The sequence below is a fragment of the Microcebus murinus genome, chromosome 32, assembly GCF_040939455.1.
Source record: "Microcebus murinus isolate Inina chromosome 32, M.murinus_Inina_mat1.0, whole genome shotgun sequence".
Classification (NCBI taxonomy): domain Eukaryota; kingdom Metazoa; phylum Chordata; class Mammalia; order Primates; family Cheirogaleidae; genus Microcebus; species Microcebus murinus.
In genome coordinates, this window is record NC_134135.1 from 2,117,979 (window position 1) to 2,137,954 (window position 19,976).

A 19,976-nucleotide genomic window follows, 5' to 3' on the forward strand; every position below is an offset into this window, starting at 1 on the left:
GTCCACTGCCCAACTTCAGGGCTGTACTGACTGCAGCCCTCTGTCAGCTAGTCGGCAGGGACCATGATCGCGTCTCCACGGCACAGAACGTCACCTGGGTCCTTCACATCGATGATGCACTGATTGCACCTGTTCAACAGGGAGGAGCAAATACTCCAGTTTGTGAGACCACGTGTTCCAGAGAATGGGAAAGAAATCATCCTTGAAATTCAGGATTTTGCTGCCTCAGTAAAATCTCTAGGAGTCCAGCTGCCTGAGGCACGATGAAGTAAGTCCCCCAAGGTGAAGACATGTCACTCCATCTGACCTCTTACTCATAAGAGACAAGTCAGAGACCTATGGGGCTCTTCTTACATTTGGAGATAACACATACCACCTTGGATATGCTACCTCAACCCATTTAATAAGTACCTTGAAAGGTTGCTGGCTCTGAGTGGGTCCCAGAATAAAAGGATTCTTTGGAACAGGTGCAGACTGTAGACAGCCTGAGCCTGTGACCCAGCAGATGCAATGGTGTTTGAAGCACCCGAGGCAGGTGAGGTTCCTACGCAGAGCCTTTGGCAGGAAGTTATGGATGAATTTACAACATAGTCGTTTAAGATTCTGAAGCCACGCTGAGCCATTTCTGCAGAGATTATTCTCAAATTGTGACACAGCTTCTAGCTTGCTACTGGGCTGCAGTAGAGACTGAGCACTTGGCCTTGAGTGGGCAGATCACTATGTGACGTGAGCTGCCGTCAGGAATTGGGTATAGACTGACCACCCAATCTTGCAATTGGCCATGCCCAGCTGCTCTTCATCATCAAACAGAAGTGGTTTATACAAGATTTGGCTAAAGGAGTTTGTGAAGGCATGTGGCAGGCAGAGTAATGACCTCCCAAAGGTGTTCACATCCTGGCCCTCAGAACCTGGAATACAATACCTTACATGGAAAAAGAGACTTTGTGGGTGTGATTAAGTTAATGATCTTGCAGCAGGGAGATCATCTTGTATTATCCAGGTAGGCCCAATGTGATCCCAAGGGGGCCTTATACGTGAAAGAGGGAGGCAGGAGGGTGACATCAGAGAAGAGAAGATGGAAGCAGGGGCTGGAATAACATCACTGCTGGACTTGAGGATGGAAGGGGATGAGAGTGAGGGAGTGCAGGCAGCCTGCAGACAGCTGAGGAGGTAAGACAGCAGATTCTCCCTGGAGCCTCCAGAAGGAACACAGCCCTGATGACAACTGATGGCAGCCCAGGGAGATGCCCTGTGGACTTCCGACAGCCAGAACTGTAAGATAATAAATCTGTGTTGTCTTAAGAATCTAAGCTTGTAGAAATTTCTTAGAGCAGCAATACAGAGCTGCCACACTGGGTATCTCCTTTATGATAATCTGAGTTCTGTAAACTCAGTCTTTCATCAAATTTGGTCACTGATACATTACCATGGTCAGGCACATGGCAAAACTCAATAATGTGTTGACACTTGGTCAGAAAGGAATTAAGACCAGGAAGGCAGCAGCCAAGGATCAGGGGAGACCCCATTTCTGTCTGAAATGTGTTTAGGGAGTCTAGTGCACACCCTAGCCCTAGGGAAACCAGAGCTAGGCTCTGAGAAACTTCCCCTTCCTGTGGGGCTGGTGATGTAACAACCCGTGACAGGGAGGACCCAGCCTCCAAGTGCCAAATCCTGTGTGTCTGTCTGTCCTGTGGACACCGTGGTCTGCTCATCTGCACAGCTGGGGCCAATGGGAGGAGACGCCATGACCCCCACCCTCACGGCCCTGCTCTGCCTCGGTGAGATGGGAAGAGGGGAGGGAGACCTGGTCTGGGGGGGACCCCACCCCACAGCCAGGCCCTGCTCTAGCAGGAGACCCCAGGGCTCAGGAGGCTCCCGGGGAGGACAGGACGTGCTCAGCCTTCAGGGGACAAATCTCTCACAGGGAACTCTCTTCCAGGGCTGAGTCTGGGCACCAGGACCTGTGTGCAGGCAGGTGAGTCTGTACCCAGCTGTCCCAGGTCCCTCCTCAGTGGAGACAAGGGACACACCTGGGCAGCTGGGGATGGGGAACAGCAGTTTTGGGCTGACTGATGGGGATGTCTGAGAGATCCCGGGCTGAAAGCTGGGATCTGAGGGGTGGGGACGTCTTCGGAACCAGCCTGTGATTTCCTTCCAGGGACCCTCCCTAAGCCCACCCTCTGGGCTGAGCCAGCATCTGTGATCACCTGGAGCAGCCCTGTGACCATCTGGTGTCAGGGGACCTTGGAGGCCCAGGGGTACCGTCTGGATAAAGAAGGAAACTCAGTGTCCTGGGACAGACAGACACCACTGGAGCCTGGGAACAAGGCGAAGTTCAACATCCCACACATGACAGAGCACTATGTAGGGCGATATCGCTGTTACTATTACAGCCCTGCTGGGTGGTCAGAGCCCAGTGACCCCCTGGAGCTGGTGGTGACAGGTGAGAGGACACTCGGGCTCCCAGCCTCAGGCTCTGCCCTCAGGAAGGGTTCTGCTCTCAGGGTGTCTCCCTGTCACAGCCCCGCCCTGGGGGTGATGTGGGAGGTGTGAGCCCCATTGACCATGCCTGCCTCCTTCTCTCCTAGGATTCTATGCTAGTAAACCCACCCTATCGGCCGTGCTGAGCCCTGTGGTGACCCCAGGCAGAAAAGTGACCCTACAGTGTGTCTCACAGGTGGAATTTGACAAGTTCATTCTCACTAAGGAGGGAGAACATTTCTCCTTGGCTGAGGACTCACAGCGAACTTCCTATGGGCAGTCCCAGGCCCTGTTCCCTGTGGGCCCCGTGCCCCCCAGCCACAGGTGGACATTCAGATGCTATGGCTGTTACAGGAACAACCCACAGGTGTGGTCACAACCCAGTGACGCCCTGGAGCTCATTGTCTCAGGTGAGGACCCGACCCTGTCCCATCTGAGCTCAAAGGGTCAGCTCAGGGCCCTGCCCAGGAGAGCCCTGGGGTGGGATGGGGGGAAGAGGATTTGGGAGAGGCTCAGCCAGAGGTTCTCCTCACCGATGGCAGGAGGCCAACAGCGGCCCTCCCACGTAGTCCACTCCCTCCCATCACCTGCATCCGGAAGACAACAGGTGAGTGGAGGAGGGTCTTGAGAGGCCACAGGGCAGATGCAGAAGAGTCTGAGTGGGGATGGGGTCTCTGTAAATTGCAGCACCCCTCACGCCCTTCCTGTGCTCATTCCCAGGACCCTCGGTGCACCCCAGCCCCCCAGCCACAGAGCACCCCACAACACCTGGTGAGTCCCAGGAGCCTCTTGGCTCAGAAGGAGCTTGGCCTGCCCCAGGGCAGTGCTGAGTCCCCCATCATCACATTCCCTCAAATAGTCAGGGATGGGCTGTATCCAGGGGGTGGGAGTCAGGCAGAAATGCCAGGGCCCCTGGATCCCAGGGCTCTGAGGCTGGTCTGGTGAGGGGTGGGGGGCCCAGGTAGGGGAGGTGCTGGGCCAAGCCTGGGGGAGGGGCGGGCTGCAGTGGGGATCAGACGGCCCCGCCCGGCAGCTCCTGCCCTGACCAGGAGGCCTGAGGATCAGCCCCTCCCCCACGGGGTCCGGCCCCAGAGTGGTGAGTGAGGGGCTCTGTGTGGGGAGGTGGGGGCGTGCAGGGGAGGCAGGGGCCGAGTTAAGCTGTTGGTTCAGGCTCCTCTTGACACAGGGTGTGGACAAGCCCTTCCCTGTCTGGGCCTCAGTTTTCTCTAAGTTTAAAGGGGAGAGGTCTGGCTCCCTCCAGTTCTGGCTTCTGCTGTGGCCTCCTGGGACAGGAGACCTCCCAGGGAAGCCTCCCGGGCCTGCTTGTGGCCTGTCCCACCGGCTGCCACAGTGGCCACGCTGTGCAGGGAGGGGACCCGGGCCGCGGTGCGGGGCTGCAGGCTCTGTCCCTCCACCTCGGGGCTCAGGTCTGGTGGAGGGAACAGGGCTACACGTCATCTCCCTGGGTCACTTCTCAGCTCTGCTGCCTCCTGGCTGGGCACCCTGGGGCAGGCGATTCCCCTCTCTGGGCCTCAGTTTCCTCCGGTGTGAAATGGGTGGGGGTGGGGGCGATCCCAGGGTGCACGGCTGGTGAGGGCTGGAGGTGACGGATGCAGAGACCCAGCATGTGCCTGCACACAGTGGGTGCTCAGTTGATGACGTCATTCCTCACTCCTGATGTCGCTTGTTCCCAAGGTCAGGGAAGGTTCCTGGAGGTTCTGATCGCGGTGTCGGTGGCCTTCGTCCTGCTGCTCTCCTTGCTCCTCTTCCTCCTCCTCCTCCGACACCGGCATCGGGGCAAACACAGGTCGTCGGGTGAGTGGGGCGTGGGGGACGCAGGGGCGCCCGAGGGCGGGCTCAGGCACCAGCCAGGGCGGAGCAAACAGGCGGGAAAGTCCACTTAGAAAACCTGCTCCCGCGGTTTCCAGTCAGTCGCGGGGAGCCACCGCAGTGTCAGCGCGTGCGCAGTGTCAGTGCGCACCGAGTGGCTTAGCCTGTGCGCGTGCGCAGTGTCAGTGTGCGCTGAGTGGTTCAGCCTGTGCGCGCGTGCGCAGTGTCAGTGTGCGCAGAGTGGCTCAGCCTGCGCGCGTGCGCAGTGTCAGTGTGCGCTGAGTGGTTCAGCCTGTGCGCGCGTGCGCAGTGTCAGTGTGCGCAGAGTGGCTCAGCCTGCGCGCGTGCCCAGTGTCAGTGTGCGTTGAGTGGCTCAGCCTGCGCGCGTGCGCAGTGTCAGTGTGCGCTGAGTGGCTCAGTCTGTGCGCGTGCGCGTCCGTGCGACGTCTCCAGGCCCTTCCTCTCTAGGTGCGTGAGCGGGGCGGGCTGTGACCTGCCCGGGCTGAGACTCTGTCCATCTGCTCCCAGCCCAGAGGCAGGCTGACCTCCCACGTCCTGCGGGGGCCGCGGAGCCAGAGCGCAAGGACAGAGGCCTGCGCAAGAGGTAATTCTGCCCGAAGACCCCGGACTGCACCCGCCCGCGGCCCCCTCACCGCCCCTCACCCCCGTGTCCTCCCCAGGTCCAGCCCCGCTGCCGACGACCAGGAAGAAAACCTCTGTGAGAGGAGGGGGCCCTGGGGGAGACGGGCGGGAAGGGTCAGCGGCAGTGGGGGAGGGGCAGGCTGGGAAGGGTCTGGGGCTCAGGGGGGACGGTCTGAACCCCACACCGGGGGCCTCGGGGACACCACAGCCACTCCCTGGATCCCGTGGCCCCATCTGGGCCCAGAGCGGGGGCTGGTGCGACTGAGGGGTCCCGGGGGTCCTGCCAGGGGACGAGCCCCCCGTTCTGCCCCAGCAGATGCTGCCGTGAAGGACACACAGCCTGGGGAGGAGGTGGAGCTGGACAGCCGGGTGAGACCCCTGCCCCTGTCCAGGGCACCAAGGCTCCTGTTGCCACATTGAGCCCAGCGGACACCCCCCCTCCCTTCACTCGCTCTCAGCGTCGGCCCACAGTGGACCTTCCTCCTGCCTGTGCGACCTCACTCCCCGGATTCCTGCCACCCGTGGGCCCCTTTCCAGCTCCTCGTCCTCCATCTGACCGTCTGGGTGTCAGATGCTCCCCAGGCCTCAGCGGCTGCATGAATCCATGCAGCACCCAGGTCCCCGGGCGCCCTTCATTCATTCACCCGACAGTGTTCACGGGGCTCATTCTCGCCCGGCTGCAGGAAGCAGCTGCAGACGCAGCAGGGAGCGAAGCTGCCCCAGCCTCCCTGCTCACCTGGGGGCGAGAGATGATGTGCACGTAGATGCAGTGGCCAGGGGTGCGAAGGTGCCGTTAGGGAACATACTGCAAGGGGCAGGACAGAGTGCATGGGGCAGGGGGCCGGTCTGAGGTATGAGGGGAGGGCGTGTGATCAGGTGTCCTCTGAGGAGAAGCCTGAGTGCAGAGGACCGTAGCGACGTCTAGTGGACGAGCACCTGCAGCGGAGGAAACCGCCAGTGCAAAGGCCCTGAGGCAGCAGCCTGCTCTGTCAGTATAGGGGCCTGTGGCTGGGGCCAAAGGAGCAAGGGCCAGAGTGTGAGGACAAGAGGTTGGCACTGCAGGGAGGAAGCAGCCAGGCCCTCCAAGGACTTAGGAAATCCATGAGATTCCATCAGGAAAGTGACATACTTGGATCACCCTTACAAGAGTATGAAAAAGCAACTGCAGGAGGTCGAGTGGAAGCAAGGAGACCCTGTCACTGTCTCTCTCCAGCAGAGCCTACATGACAAAGACCCCCAAAGACCCCCAGGGAGTGACACATGCCCAGGTGAACCACTCCAGACTCAGGTGGGGAGTGGCCTCCCCCCTTCCCCACCTTCTGGGGAATTCCTGGACATGAGGGACAGACAGCAGGAAGGGGACAGGCAGAAGGACAGTCAGGCAGGTCCTTTCCTCCCCAGGACCCCAGGCCTCCTCCCACCCCAACCACGTACCTTCCCTCTCACTCTCCCCACTGCAGGCTGCCACATCTGAAGACCCCCAGGATGTGACCTACGCCCAGCTGCACAGCTGGACCCCCAGACGGGGGACAACTGCACCTCCTTTGTCCCAGGAGAGAGAACCTCCAGCTGAGCCCAGCGTGTACGCTGCGCTGGCCATCCACTAGCCCAGGAGGGAACCAGACCCCACCCTGCATGGAGGGAGACTTGGGGACCCTGCAAAGCACAGGAGCTGCCCCCAGGACACTAACCAGCGAACCCCAGCCTGGAACCCTGACAAAGACTACTGGGAAGTTCTGGAAACCTTTTGGAGTTGCCTAATTCTGCAGAGATAACTAATATCTCCACATTTTGAAAATAAAGCAACAGACTTCTTAATAATCAATGAGTTAAATAAGAAAATCAGAGTTTAAGTAAATGTTTTAAATTGACTGATAATATAAATATTACATATTAAACTATGAAATTGGAAAACTATGGACCATGAATGAATAAGGAAAGAAAAATCTAAAAAATTAATGACCTTGGCTATCATATCAAGAATTTAGGAAAAGAATAATACATTATTCCAAAAGAAGGTGTAAGACAGAATCATAGTGAGGAGAGGAGCTATTAATGAGGACGAACAAAACTTGAGCCGGGTGCTGTAGCTCCTTCCTGTAATCCCAGCTACTCCAAGGCTGACACAGGAGGACTGCTTGAGCCTAGGAGTCTGAGACCAACCTGGGATGTACAGCAAGACTCCATTTCAATTAAAAAAAAAATTAATGGAAAACTCAATAAAGTCAAAAAATTATACTTGAAAACATCAATCACATTTGTAAATCCTAGCCACAATGAACAAGAAAAAATAGAACAGACACATATTTCCATATGGAAATGAGATAGGGAGCAGCACTACAGACCCTACACCCATTTTCAAAAACTAATAACATTGTGAGCAGCTCTATGCCAGTATACTAGAAAATGCTGATGAAATGGACAAAATATTCTAAACTATAGTTTACTTAATGGACATAAGAATAAAATAGAAAATCTGAATGTTTACATTATATATAGTGTATATATGTGTGTGTATATATTTGTGTGTGTGTATGTGTGTGTGTGTGTATATCCCTACAATGTAAACTCCAGTTCAGGAAACTCTGTGTTTTTTTTTTCCAAACACGTACTTAAGAAACACAAACAACAAACCTACACCCCAAACTTACACAAATTTTCACTGATAATAGAAAAAAAGGAATTATACTCAATATATTTTACCAGGTAAGGAAAAAGTTGATACCAAAGCCTAACAAGGAAATTACAAATTTGGAAAATCATAGGAAGATCTCTCTCATGATCATAAATGTAAATCTCTAAACAAATATCGCTAATAAGATTCATATTATTTGGACATATATAAAATGGAGAATACATCATGAGCACACTATGATTTTTATTTTTTTATTTTTGTTTATGGAAGGCAAGAGTAGATTAATTGTTAATAAATCAGTACAATTCAATATAGTAACAGAATAAATTTTAAAAATCATCTCGATAGATATGGACAAAGCTTTTTGCTTGAGTATTTTTACAAATATCTGTTGACCATTTGTATGTCTTTGGAGAAATGTCTATTCAGTTTCTTTGCCAGTTTTTTCAGAGAGGTTATTCTCTTGCTATTGAGTTGTTTGAGTTTCTTATATATTTATGTTATCATCCCTTATGAGGTTTGAAAATATTTTCTTCTAGTCCATAGGTTGTCTTTTCACTCTGTTGATTGTTTCCTTTCTTGCCCAGAGGCTTTGTAGTTTGAGCCATCCCATTTGTCTATTTTTGCCTTAGTTACTTGTGTGTTGTCAGGGTCATATCCAAAAAATCCATGCCCAAACCAATGTTGTGGAGCTTTTGTCCTGCCCATTTTGAGTTGACTTTTGTATATGGGGTAAGATAAGGGTCAAATTTCTTGCTTCTGCATATGAATATCTAGTTTTCCCAGCACCATTTACTAAATGGACTGCCCTTTCCCCATTGTGTGGCACCTGTGAAAATCAGTTGAACATAAATGTTTGGGTTTATTTCTTTGCTTTCTGTCCTGTTCTATTGATCATTGTTTTTGTGCCAGTTCCATGCTGTCTTTATTTGCTATGGCTTTTTAGGAGATTTTGAGAGCAGGTTGTTTGATATCTCTGGCTTTGTTCTTTTTGCTTAAGGTTATTTTGGCTATTTAGGGTCTTTTGCAGTTTCATTAAAATTTTAGGATTTTTTTCTATTTTAGTGAAAAATGACATTGGAATATCGATAAGGATTGCATTGAGTTTGTAATTTGCTTTGCAAGTATAGACATTTCAACAATATTCTTCCAATTCATGAATAGGACATCTTTCCATTTATTTCTGTATTCTTCAGTTTCATTCATCAACATTGTGTAGTTTTCAGCATGGAGATCTTTACCTTGGTTAAGTTTGCTTTCAATGGAAAATAAAGATAAAAATGAAATTTTTATCTTGATTGATTTTGGGATAGTTTGTTGTTGGTGTGTAGAAACGCTACTGATTTTTCTATGTTAATTTTGTATCCTATAACTTTACTAAATTTGTTTGTCAGTTTTAACAGTTTTTTGGTTGAGTCTTTAGGGTTTCTATATATAAAAGCATGTTGGCAGCAAGCAGAGACAATATCACATCTGCTTCTCCAATTTGAATGTTTTTTACATCTTTTTCTTGCCTAATTGCTCTGCCCAGTACTCTGTTAAATAGGATTGGCAAGAGTATGTATCTTTGAACAAGGATTCATCCATCCTCTTCCTTTAGGGAAGACGGGCTCTAATTACTCTGTGGCTGGACCCTGAGTGCTCACACATGTGTGCGTCTGGGCATGTGGGCGCCCAGGGGAGGATGTTGATGCCCAAGGTCCCATGGCAGTGACAATAGATGGATATTTAAATGAAGGTCAACGTTCCCCTGAAAATCATAGTGCTAACCTGCTCACTGTCCTTAAAGCTCGAAGGAAGGATCACAGGATGAGGAGAGCAGTTCTAAGAAAGGAAACAAGGACACCAAGGAGGCAGAAATGAGTCAAGGGTTGTATCCAGGAAGATGTGGGTGGAGGCTGCAGCTAAAAAGAACTGGGAAGTCCATAAGGGGAACTGTTTGGTACAATGAAAACCCACAGTCCACGGCCAGGGGAGGAGTCACTTTTCTTCCAATATTGCCCTGTATGTCCCCTTCGTGCTCACGGCCACAAGGCAGCTCAAGGAGAACTGCGCTGTCAGACGCTCGTGTGTCTCTGCTGGTCTGAGTCTGCCGTGGGCTCGAACCTGCAGCTTCCCTGGAGCGTCTCCAGGGTGGGGAGACAACTGCTGCGGGGAGGACCCGCAGCGCTGGGCTGAAGGACGGGCTGAGGGGGGGAAGGAGGCCCCGTGGGGAGGCTCCCAGAGGGAGGAGTGGAGCTCATCACCCTCGCCTGGGAGGGGCCAAGGTAGAAGGCTCTGGGTCTATTTGCTCCTAAGTCCTAAACTTCTGTGAGATGAGGCAGATGAAGTAGACAGTGGCGGGGGGTCAGCAGAGACCCCACTGCTACCTAAAATGTCTTCACAGAACCAGGGGCTTACCTACCCCAGCCCTGGGGAAATGAGAACCAGGCTCCTGCGGATGAGGGCAGTTCCCCTTCCTCTGGGGCTGCTGGTAGGACAACCCCATGACAGGAAGGACCCAGCCTCCGAGTGGCCACACCCTGAGTGTCTGTCTGTCCTGCATGCCCCGTGGTCTCATCCACCTGCCAGCCGGACCAGTGGGAGGACACGCCATGACCCCGACCCTCACGGCCCTGCTCTGCCTCTGCCTCTGGGAGGGACCCCACCCCACGGCCAGGCCCTGCTCTAGCAGGAGACCCCAGGGGCTCAGGAGGCTTCCGGGGAGGACAGGACGTGCTCAGCCTTCAGGGGACAAATCTCTCACAGGGAACTCTCTTCCAGGGCTGAGTCTGGGCAACAGGACCCGTGTGCAGGCAGGTGAGTCTGTCCCCAGCTGGCCCAGGTCCCTCATCCTAACTGGGGACAAGGGGACAGCCCTGGGCAGCTGGGGATGGGGAACAGCAGTTCTGGGCTTACTGACGGGGACATCTGGGGGTCCTGGGCTGAGAGCTGGGATCTGAGGGGTGGGGACATCTTGGGACCAAGCCTGTGATTTCCTTCCAGGGACCCTCCCCAAACCCACTCTCTGGGCTGAGCCAGACTCTGTGATAACCTACTGGAGGCCAGTGACTGTCTGGTGTCAGGGGACCCTGGACGCTGAGGAGTACTATCTGTATAAAGAGGGAGTCTCAGCACACTGGATCAGAAGGAAACCACTGGAGCCTGGGAGCAAGGCTAAATTTTTCATCCCATCCATGACAGAGCTCTATGCAGGGCGATATTACTGTTACTGTCACAGCCCTGCTGGGTGGTCAGAGCCCAGTGTTGCCCTGGAGCTGGTGGTGACAGGTGAGAGGACACTCGAGGGTCTCAGCCCCAGCCTCTGCCCTCAGGAAGGGTTCTGCTTTCAGGGTGTCTCCCTGTCACAGCCAGCCCTGGGGGTGATGGGGAAGGTGTGAGCCCCATTGAACACAGCTGCCTCTTTCTCTCCTAGGATTCTATGGCAAACCCACCCTCTCGGCCGTGCCGAGCCCTGTCGTGACCCCAGGAGGGAAGGTGACCCTCCAGTGTGACTCACAGCTGAGATTCAACGTGTTCATTCTGACTCAGGGGACAGAATACAAGCTCTCCTGGCATATTGAGTCACATGAACACCCCCGTGGGCAGTTTAAGGCCCTGTTCCCTGTGGCTCACGTGCCCCCCAGCCACAGCTGGACCTTCAGATGCTATGGCTATCACAGGAACGCCCCCCAGGTGTGGTCAGAGTCCAGCGACCCCCTGGAGCTCCTGGTCTCAGGTGAGAAAGGCCCGTCCTTGCCCAGTGGCTCAGAGTCTAGACGGGTCCCCAGCTGAGCCCCTGGTGGGACGATGGGGTGAGGGGAGTTCAGGGATGCAGAGTGCGTGAGACAGTTAGACCAGAGATACAGAGAGGGAGGGAGAGACAGTGAACGCGGGAGGCTCAGGAAGAGAGATGGGTCTTCATGTGGCTCCTCTCTGGGGCCTGCTGCTCCCTAGGGACCAGCTTAAGTGTCATCTCCATGTGGGACCTTCGCTGGGACACTGTCCAGGATAGACCTGCCTCCTTCTCACCTGTTAATGTCTATGTCTCCCCCTGTCTCTGTCTCCCTATACATATATGTATATATGCGTACATACACATCTACATTTACATATTTACAGTTTTGTGTAGCTATTTAGTACATTTTTATATGTATGTACATACACACACACACACACACACACACACACACACGTGTAGTCTTATTCTGTTCATGCTGCTATAGCAAAATACTTGAAACAGGGATGGCTGATAAACAATAGAGACTTATCTCTCACAGTTCTAGAGACGAGGTCGCCCAAGTTAAGACACCAGCAGGATCGGTGTCTGGTGAGGGCCTGGTGTCTGCTTGCAGGACGGCACTTTGAGTGCTGTGTCCTTTGGCGGGGAGAATTCTGTGTCCTCGCGTGGCAGAAGGGACACAAAGGCGAGAAGGCGGCCTCGCTGGTTCCCTCCAGCCCTTTGACAGGAGCACTAATGCACGCACCAGGGCACGGCCCTCACGGTCACCTCCCAAGGCCCCACCTCCTAATACTGGGGCCCTGGGGATTGAGTTTAAACATGGATTTTGGAAGTGACGCAAACATCCAAACCACAACACGTACAATCTGCAGCTTAAAGTTGTCATCCGTCCAACTAACGCTTTTCACTGCTGCATGCCTACAGGTTTGTTCTTGGAGTATTCAATGATATCCACACTCTTGGCATTCGGAAACATGCTTAATGATCCACTGACTTGACACTACCATTTGGAAAATGTATCTGCATATATGTATGTGTAAATATGTATATGTGTGTATGCATGTCTGTTATGTATGTGTGTGTTTATATGTATATATGCAAAAATATATGCATATATATAACAAATACACACACACATATTCATCCCATTGTAGATGTTTGCGACTATTGGAGGAATTATTTGAAAAGAGCTTCAGTGGGTGATGAGACCCCAGGTGACCCGGCTGAGGTGGGGTGAAGGGGAAGTAGCCCAGACGTTCCCCCCTTTGTGCCCCTGACATTCAGGAGCCCCCGAGGACCAACACCGCATCCACAGAGCCTGGGTGCTCAGCTTCTGATGGGTGGAGACTCCCCCACAGATGGATTAACTCACGTGGTCCTGTGTCTCAAAACTAACAAAGAACATTCAAGGGCTCAACTAGTCCTGCTGAGGAGAAATTGCTCCTGAGTCTTGTGGCACAGCCAAATGTGCTCCACAGCGACTCAGAAAAGGGACCTGAATGCAAATAACACTTGGGGACTGGGCGGGTCCAATGAGGAGACCAGGGGGGCTCTGACGCAGCAGAGAAAGGGTTCATTGAGGGGCTACAGAGAGTTCTGGCATGAGAAGTAGATAGCAGCATAAGACTCTATCACCCAGGCAATGTTGGCTCAGGGCTCCACAACTCCTCACCCCACCCCTCTTTACTTGATGCTCAGGAGCAGCTGAGACCATCAGCCCCTCACAAAACAAGTCAGATCCCACGAGTGGTGAGTGAGGACACCCTCTCAGTCATGGGCTGGGCACAGAGGGTCAGGCCTGTCCAGGGCAGGACGGTGTCCCCGGGGAACCTCCAGGGATCCTGTGTGACTTTGCTCTGCTCTGGCCTCTCTGATCTCTTTGTCCACAATCCCCAGCCCCGCACCCCCAGGATTACACAGTGGAGAATCTCGTCCGCATGGGCCTGGCTGGCTTGATCCTGGTGGCCCTCGGGATTCTGCTGTTTGAGGATTGGCACAGCCGGAGAAGACACCAGGATGCAGCCGGGAGGTAAACTCCAGAGACAACAACGCACCATCCAGAGTGGGAGGGCCTTGGAAACAAATCTGATGACCCCAGGAGGTTCTGGAAGAAAGTCTGGGGCAGAGTTGGGGAGCTGTCTGCTGAGAACGCCGCGGGGAGGAGACGGGGTCGGGGCAGGACGTGTCTGAGAGGACTCTGCCTCCACCGCTCTGTGTGCTGCCCTCCCGCCCCTGCTGACTCCCTGACTGTCCCTCCCTCCGTCGTCTCCCTGTGACCTGTGGGCTCATCCCCAGGGCAAGTTTGAGTCACATCTCTTTGTACCTCACGCTCTGCTCCACTGTCCTGTGACACTTTTTCCTTTATTTCTAAGTACCACTTCCCTGGTATGTGCGATTGATTCCTTCTGTCTTTGTCTCTGAACATGGATTTGGATTAGGTCACTGAATAAATGGGCAAAAATTAGATCCCCGGCTTCAAAAGATACATCCAAAATGATGCACCCTAGCACCTGTGTGGACTATACATTCCCTTCACTCTTCATCAAGTGCTAACTGTGTACTTTGATGGAAATATCATCACTTGGAATCTACACACTGGTGCTTGAACAGTCAGCTTCGTGGTGTGTTGTTAAACCAGCTCTCTGATTTAAAAAAATTGAAAAAAGTCCCTGATTTATAGCGTTTGCTGATTACTTTGGTCCCTTCATGACCAACTTCAAGGTGCCAATATGACATCATGTAATGCTGAGCTGGGAAGTTGTGGGCAGAACTGTCATTCACAAGTGAGTATGAGCCAGATGCTACCTAACTTGGTGAGAGTCCCGATGTGCAGCCATGTTTCCTTTTATCTGCAGGTCGTGACAATTTCTGCCTCATTGTTATGGTGCAGTTTCAGTAAAATTGTGATGCCAAAATCATAGCACAACAGAGGGAAAAGAAGTAAACCGCAACATCATTTTTTGTTGAGAACATGCAGATGTAGAATTGTAGTACGTTACTCGTAGGAGTGTGGATTGCTTTGGTCAATTACGGGAGAAGATCAGAATTATCTGGTTAAATAGAGGAGAGACACAGCTATGACCCTTAAGTATATGCCGCAGAGAAAGTGTGTGCATATATACCAGGATGCCTTCACAAACGTGATGGGGTGCTGTTCCTATGAGCCAAAAACTATAAAATATAACAATCCATCTACCGAAAAAACCAAAGACAATGTGGCAAATGTACCCAGTGGTGTATTAGTTATGAGGTAGTGAAATGCATAAATGAAAATGACAAACCATAACATAGTTCAGTTTTCAAACATGATGGGGAATAAATGAAAGATTATAAAAAGAATGTGTACATGGTTATCTCATTACATAAAGTTCAAAAGAAGAGAACATTATGTAGAGAAACATAGTACAGTCCCCTCTTTCATTCCTGATATTGATTATGTATGTTTCTTTTTTGCTTTGACATCCTACATTTTTGATATATTGCAATTTTATTGTCTCTTCTTACTTTATAACTTCAAATATAGATCCCATGAATGATTGAGGGTTTTGTTTATTTCATGTAGTATTTAAAGGTTTAAAAGATAATATATTTTAGTGTTAGCTATTAAATAATTGCACTATAGAAAGGAAAAATAATGTGTAAGATAGCAATTGGGAAAGATTGAGAGATAATTCCTTTCTTGTCTAGTAAACACTTAATAGTTTATGTCTGATGCATTCCTGAAGCATGTGTCAGTTTATGCTGTGTGTATTTCAAGGATATGTGAGTAGATGATTGAACCTTTATTGGTGCTATTTCTTCCTTGTTTATAGATTATTTAAAACATAACATATCAACTTTTATTACTAAAATAATTTTATATTATATTACTTTTTTGTCATTTTATTTTACATGGATCTATTGTGCCTCATTGCTGGGTGATTGGGGGGGGTGTGGGACTTAAATTTTTAAGTAAGTAAATTACTCTTACACATACATGGTAATAAAAGGATAATTTAGAAGAACTAGAGACATTTTTAAGTATTCATTCAATTATATATTTTGAACAAAGATTCATTCATCCTTCTCATTTACAGAGCACAGCTTCTAATCACACAATAGCTGAACTCTGAGTACTCATATATGTATGCCTGTGCATGTGTGTGGCTGTGCATATGCGTATGTGTAATTTTCCAATAGTTTTCACCCCATTTTCCCTCACTTTCTCCATTTTCAGTTCAATATTCCTCTAACTGAACTGCATGATGTAGAATTGCTTTCTCTGAATATGAAAACAATAAAATAGTTGAATTTATGGCTCTGGAAATGCCTTCCTTTTAATCTCAATCTATTAGAATACTTAAAAATATTATTTTACATTAATGAAAGAATAATATTAATATATAATACTTAGAACTACCTCTGATGGCTAAGGATCTACCCACCCCTCCTCTCCCTCTCATCACCCCACCCCTCCTCACCCCCCATGAAGCTGAAGGCTGCAGTGGCGGGTTCAACGTGTGCGACACGGATCCCACCTGCCCAGCCTTGCCCTGGGCTGCTTCGTGCTTAGCTATTTGTCCACACCTGACCCTTCAACGTTGCCCTTAATAACTATGCATCTCTTGAGCTTTTGTAGGACATCATCCTAAGGTAGATGTGACTTTGTCCTTCCACATTCTGCTCCTTCCTAGACCTTAATTTTCCTTTTGAGTTCTCACTATCTCTTATGCAGGAAAACTGGCTCAATATTATCTTCCAGTTTCATTATTGGCTCATAAGCTGTGCCTTGTCTTTAAAGGAATGAATGTTTTGATCATGTTCATTCAGTTGGATTTCTCACCTCTCTGATTTCTAATTCATTTCTATCATGCCCATTCAGCTATAGTATAATCTATATTCTTGGGTCAAAAATTCAATTTCCTCTTGTATTTTTTTGATATATAAATTTGCTTACTTTAAGATGGGTCTCACATACTCCCAGGATTCTATTTCTTTGGATATGGTGACCTCCGTTTATGAGGCTGTAGATTGTTTTTTTTATTTTGGCATATTATGGGGGTGCAAATTTTAAGGTTTCAATAAATGCCCTTTTCCCCCCCTCCTCCCACAAGTCTGAGTTTCCAGCATGACCATCCCCCAGATGGTGCCCATCTCACTCATTATGTATGTATATACCCGCCCCCCCCCCCGCCGTCTCCCCCCTGCCCAATACCCTATTACTGTAGTACCTATGTGTCCACTTAGGTGCTGCTCATTTAATACCAGTTTGCTGGTGAGTATATGTGGTGCTTGTTTTTCCATTCTTGGGATACTTCACTTAGTAGTATGGGTTCCAGCTGTAACCAGAAAAATATAAGATGAGCTATATCACCATTGTTTCTTAGAGCTGAATAGTACTCCATGGTATACATATACCACATTTTATTAATCCATTCTTGGATTGATGGGCACTTGGGCTGTTTCCACAGCCTTACAATTATGAATTGTGCTGCTATAAACATTTGAGTGCAGGTGTCTTTTTCGTAAATGTAGATTGTTGATTGTGGTACTTTTCGTCAGCATGAGGGTTTCCTCCTTCTTGCCCCTTTTTGTGTGACTGCTCACCTCCCGCACACTTTATCTTCCATAGAAAGTTTCTCTCCTGGCTTTCCTTGGAGCTCAGAGCTGAAAGGGGTGGGGGCCATTCCATCTGCTGTTGCCATGAGGCATCTGCTGTCCAGAGCTAGTGTCTGCTCAGGGTCGTACAGGCAGTGTCAGGTCCAGCGGAGCCTCACGCTCACACTGTCACCATGTCTGACGACGCTGCAGTGAACCTGCCCCACGCTCACACGGATAGCTCAGTGGTGACCGTGGGCCCAGGGCAGGGAGTGCAGGTATTCCAGCCCCCACTGCAAAATTCGAGAGAAGGGAAACCATAGCTCCAACCTCACCACAGAGCCATGACTCCCTCCCTGTCTGTGATGACCCTGGGCATCTTCTTCTGTCCCTCACTGAGCTGGAAACTTACTTGTTATAATCCCTCGATGGTCCCAGACACTGGTGGCCACCTAGCTTTGCTTTCTCCTCTTTCTTATGGTGCCCTACCGACTGCAGGAGCTATCATTGTTCTTGCTGTGCATGAGAACATAAGTATATATTATAAAACATTGTAAGTATCATTTCTAAGTAATAGGGACAGATGGGGCTTCTTTCATGGACATATCAATTGTTGGCCTTGACTGAAGAATCTAACACCAGAATCCTTTCATGTCCCCAAACCTTCATGTCTGGAAACCAGCTATGATTGAGCCCCACCATGTCCCAGGCACATCAGGCTCCACAACCACTATGAGAAGTGTGGCTTATAATGACATGCTCCAGGCCAGGTGCAGTGGATCACACCTGTAATCCTAGCAGTCTGGGAGGCCAAGGCAAGAGGATTGCTTGAGGTCAGGAGTTCAACACCAGCCTGAGCAAGAGAAAGACCCCATCTCTATTAAAAATAGAAAAATTAGGCTGGGCACGGTGGCTCATGCCTGTAATCCTAGCACTTTGGGAGGCTGAGGCGGGCGGATTGCTCAAGGTCAGGAGTTTGAAATCAGCCTGAGCGAGACCCCGTCTCCACCAAAAATAGAAAGAAATTAATTGACCAACTAAATATATATATACAAAAAATTAGCCGGGCATGGTGGCGCATGCCTGTAGTCCCAGCTACTCGGGAGGCTGAGGCAGTAGGATCACTGAGCCCAGGAGATTGAGGTTGCTGTGAGCCAGGCTGATGCCATGGCACTCACTCTAGCCTGGGCAACAAGTGAGACTCTGTCTCAAAAAAAAAAAAGAATAGAAAAATTAGCCGGGCATCTTGGCATGCACCTATAGTCCCAGCTATTCAGGAGACTAAGAAAGGAGAATTGGTTGAGTCTAGGAGTTTGAGGTTATAGTGAACTATGATGATGCAACTACACTCTATCCAGGGTGACAGAGTAAAACTCTTTCTCAAAAAAAAGCATGCTCCAAACAAGGAAAGTGAGGCCCAGACAAGGGAGGTTATGTGCCAATTTACATGGGCAAGGACTGATGGAGGAATATTTAAAATAAAGATCCATAAGATAAGACAGATCAGCTTTCCCTTCAAGCCTAGAGCACTAACCCAACTCATTGCTCCCTTTAGGCAATGAGGCAAGACCACAGAAGAAGGATGAGAATTCTACCCCAGGGAAATTACTGCTATTAGAAATTGAACAAGGGACATCACTACAGATCCTGCAGACTTCAAAAGATTATAAGTGGACATCATGAAGAAATTATCCAATTTAGATGATGTGAACAAATATCACAAAAGCATCAATCATCAAGCACAGCCTCTGGGAGGGAAAAAAGAAATGGCAGACTAGAGGCAGCCTGCCAGCTCACCGCTCCCATGGAAAGAAGGGAAAGGCGCAGGTTACTACCTATATATGGCTTGTTTGCCCTAAACGCAGCATTGTGAATTCACAGAGAAGCAGCGTGCACTCTACCCTCCTCGCATTCTCAATTCTTTGCATATGTATCACCCTGTCACCTTTTTATCACGCTGAGTGTCCTATGTTCCTCTCTAGCAGCCAACCAACATGAAAAAATGCTCAACATCTCTAATCATCAGGAAAATGAAAATCAAAACCACAGTGAGATATCATGTCACTCCAGTGGGAATAGCTTTTATCAGAAAGTCCCAAAACAACCAATGCCGGCATGGATGGGGAGAGATAGAAACAGTCGTACACTGCTGGTGGGACTACAAACTAGTGCAACCTCTAAAGAAAGTCATGTGCAGATACCTCAAGGGATTAAAAGTAGAACTACCATTTAATCCAGCAATCACACTTTTTTTTTTTTTTGAGACAGAGTCTCACTCTGTTGCCCAGGCTAGAGTGAATGCCGTGGCGTCACCCTAGCTCATAGCAACCTCAATCTCCTGGGCTCAAGCGATCCTCCTGCCTCAGCCTCCCGAGTAGCTGGGACCACAGGCATGTGCCACCATGCCTGGCTAAGTTTTTGTATATATACTTTTAGTTGGCCAATTAATTTCTTTCTATTTTTAGTAGAGACGGGGTCTCGCTTAGGTTGGTTTCAAACTCCTGACCTCAAGCAATCTGCCCACTTCGGCCTCCCAGAGTGCTAGGATTACAGGCGTGAGCCACCACGCCCGGCCCACACTTTTTAAAATATGTTTTCTGGACTTTATTCTGGCCTTTATTCTGTCTTCTTTTGAAAAGTTTCTGCTCATGTCCTTTTCCCACTTTTTAATGGGGTTGTTTGATTTTTTCTTGTTAATTTTCTTAAGGTCTATATAGATTCCTTTTATCAACCCTTTATTGAATGTATAGCATGCGAATATTTTCTCCCATTCTGTAGGTTGTGTATTCACTCTAATGATAGTTTCCCTGGCTGTGCAGAAGCTTTTTAATTTGATAAGGTCCCATTTATTTATTTTTGTTGCTGCTGTGTTTGCCCTAGGGGGTCTTCTTCATAAATTCTTTTCCTAGGCTGATGTCTATAAGAGTTTTCCCCAGTGTGCAACTGAGGGCTGAGCCTAGTTCTCTGGGTCATGATTTATTTTGTGTGTCAATAAATTGTTTTAAAACCCTAACATCTGGCAGCCCTGTGCTGGGTCCTGGGTGCACAGGTCACTTGGACCCAGTCTCTGCCTTCACAGTTGTCAAATTA

General features: G+C 49.7%; 2 protein-coding genes across 7 annotated transcripts; both read left to right on the forward strand.

The window, feature by feature from the left end:
* The first annotated feature begins 1,656 nt into the window (after positions 1-1,656).
* On the forward strand, positions 1,657-7,445 carry LOC105877176 (leukocyte immunoglobulin-like receptor subfamily A member 5). 4 transcript variants are annotated; one of them, XM_075999008.1, is made up of 10 exons: positions 1,657-1,778; positions 1,940-1,975; positions 2,159-2,443; positions 2,589-2,891; positions 3,202-3,252; positions 4,177-4,296; positions 4,840-4,915; positions 4,992-5,029; positions 5,267-5,322; positions 6,414-7,445. In XM_075999008.1, exons 1-10 carry the CDS (start codon positions 1,730-1,732, stop codon positions 6,558-6,560), a joined length of 1,161 nt encoding a protein of 386 aa, XP_075855123.1. In that variant the 5' UTR covers positions 1,657-1,729; the 3' UTR covers positions 6,561-7,445. The 4 variants fall into 4 exon arrangements, with proteins under 4 accessions (XP_075855123.1, XP_012630961.2, XP_012630965.2 ...); XM_012775507.3 differs by having other exon boundaries at positions 5,270-5,322; XM_012775511.3 differs by lacking the exon at positions 5,267-5,322.
* A 2,527-nt stretch (positions 7,446-9,972) lies between these two features.
* Positions 9,973-19,555, forward strand: LOC105877179 (leukocyte immunoglobulin-like receptor subfamily A member 5). 3 transcript variants are annotated; one of them, XM_012775523.2, is made up of 6 exons: positions 9,973-10,387; positions 10,574-10,858; positions 11,004-11,306; positions 13,008-13,058; positions 13,206-13,338; positions 18,442-19,555. In XM_012775523.2, the coding sequence occupies exons 1-6, from the start codon at positions 10,075-10,077 to the stop codon at positions 18,446-18,448; spliced, it is 1,092 nt and encodes a 363-aa protein (XP_012630977.2). In that variant the 5' UTR covers positions 9,973-10,074; the 3' UTR covers positions 18,449-19,555. The 3 variants fall into 3 exon arrangements, with proteins under 3 accessions (XP_012630977.2, XP_012630979.2, XP_020139106.2); XM_012775525.2 differs by lacking the exon at positions 13,008-13,058; XM_020283517.2 differs by lacking the exon at positions 10,574-10,858.
* The last annotated feature ends 421 nt before the right edge of the window (positions 19,556-19,976 follow it).

Excerpts from the sequence above, each read along its gene's own strand:
- LOC105877179 (XM_012775523.2), top strand. The coding sequence starts at position 10,075 with ATGACAGGAAGGACCCAGCCTCCGAGTGGCCACACCCTGAGTGTCTGT. Across the intron at positions 10,859-11,003 it reads CCTGGAGCTGGTGGTGACAG|GATTCTATGGCAAACCCACC; the intron begins GTGAGAGGACAC and ends TTTCTCTCCTAG. Across the intron at positions 11,307-13,007 it reads CCTGGAGCTCCTGGTCTCAG|GAGCAGCTGAGACCATCAGC; the intron begins GTGAGAAAGGCC and ends CTTGATGCTCAG.
- LOC105877176 (XM_075999008.1), top strand. The coding sequence starts at position 1,730 with ATGGGAGGAGACGCCATGACCCCCACCCTCACGGCCCTGCTCTGCCTC. Across the intron at positions 2,892-3,201 it reads CCTGGAGCTCATTGTCTCAG|GACCCTCGGTGCACCCCAGC; the intron begins GTGAGGACCCGA and ends GCTCATTCCCAG. Across the intron at positions 4,916-4,991 it reads GACAGAGGCCTGCGCAAGAG|GTCCAGCCCCGCTGCCGACG; the intron begins GTAATTCTGCCC and ends TGTCCTCCCCAG.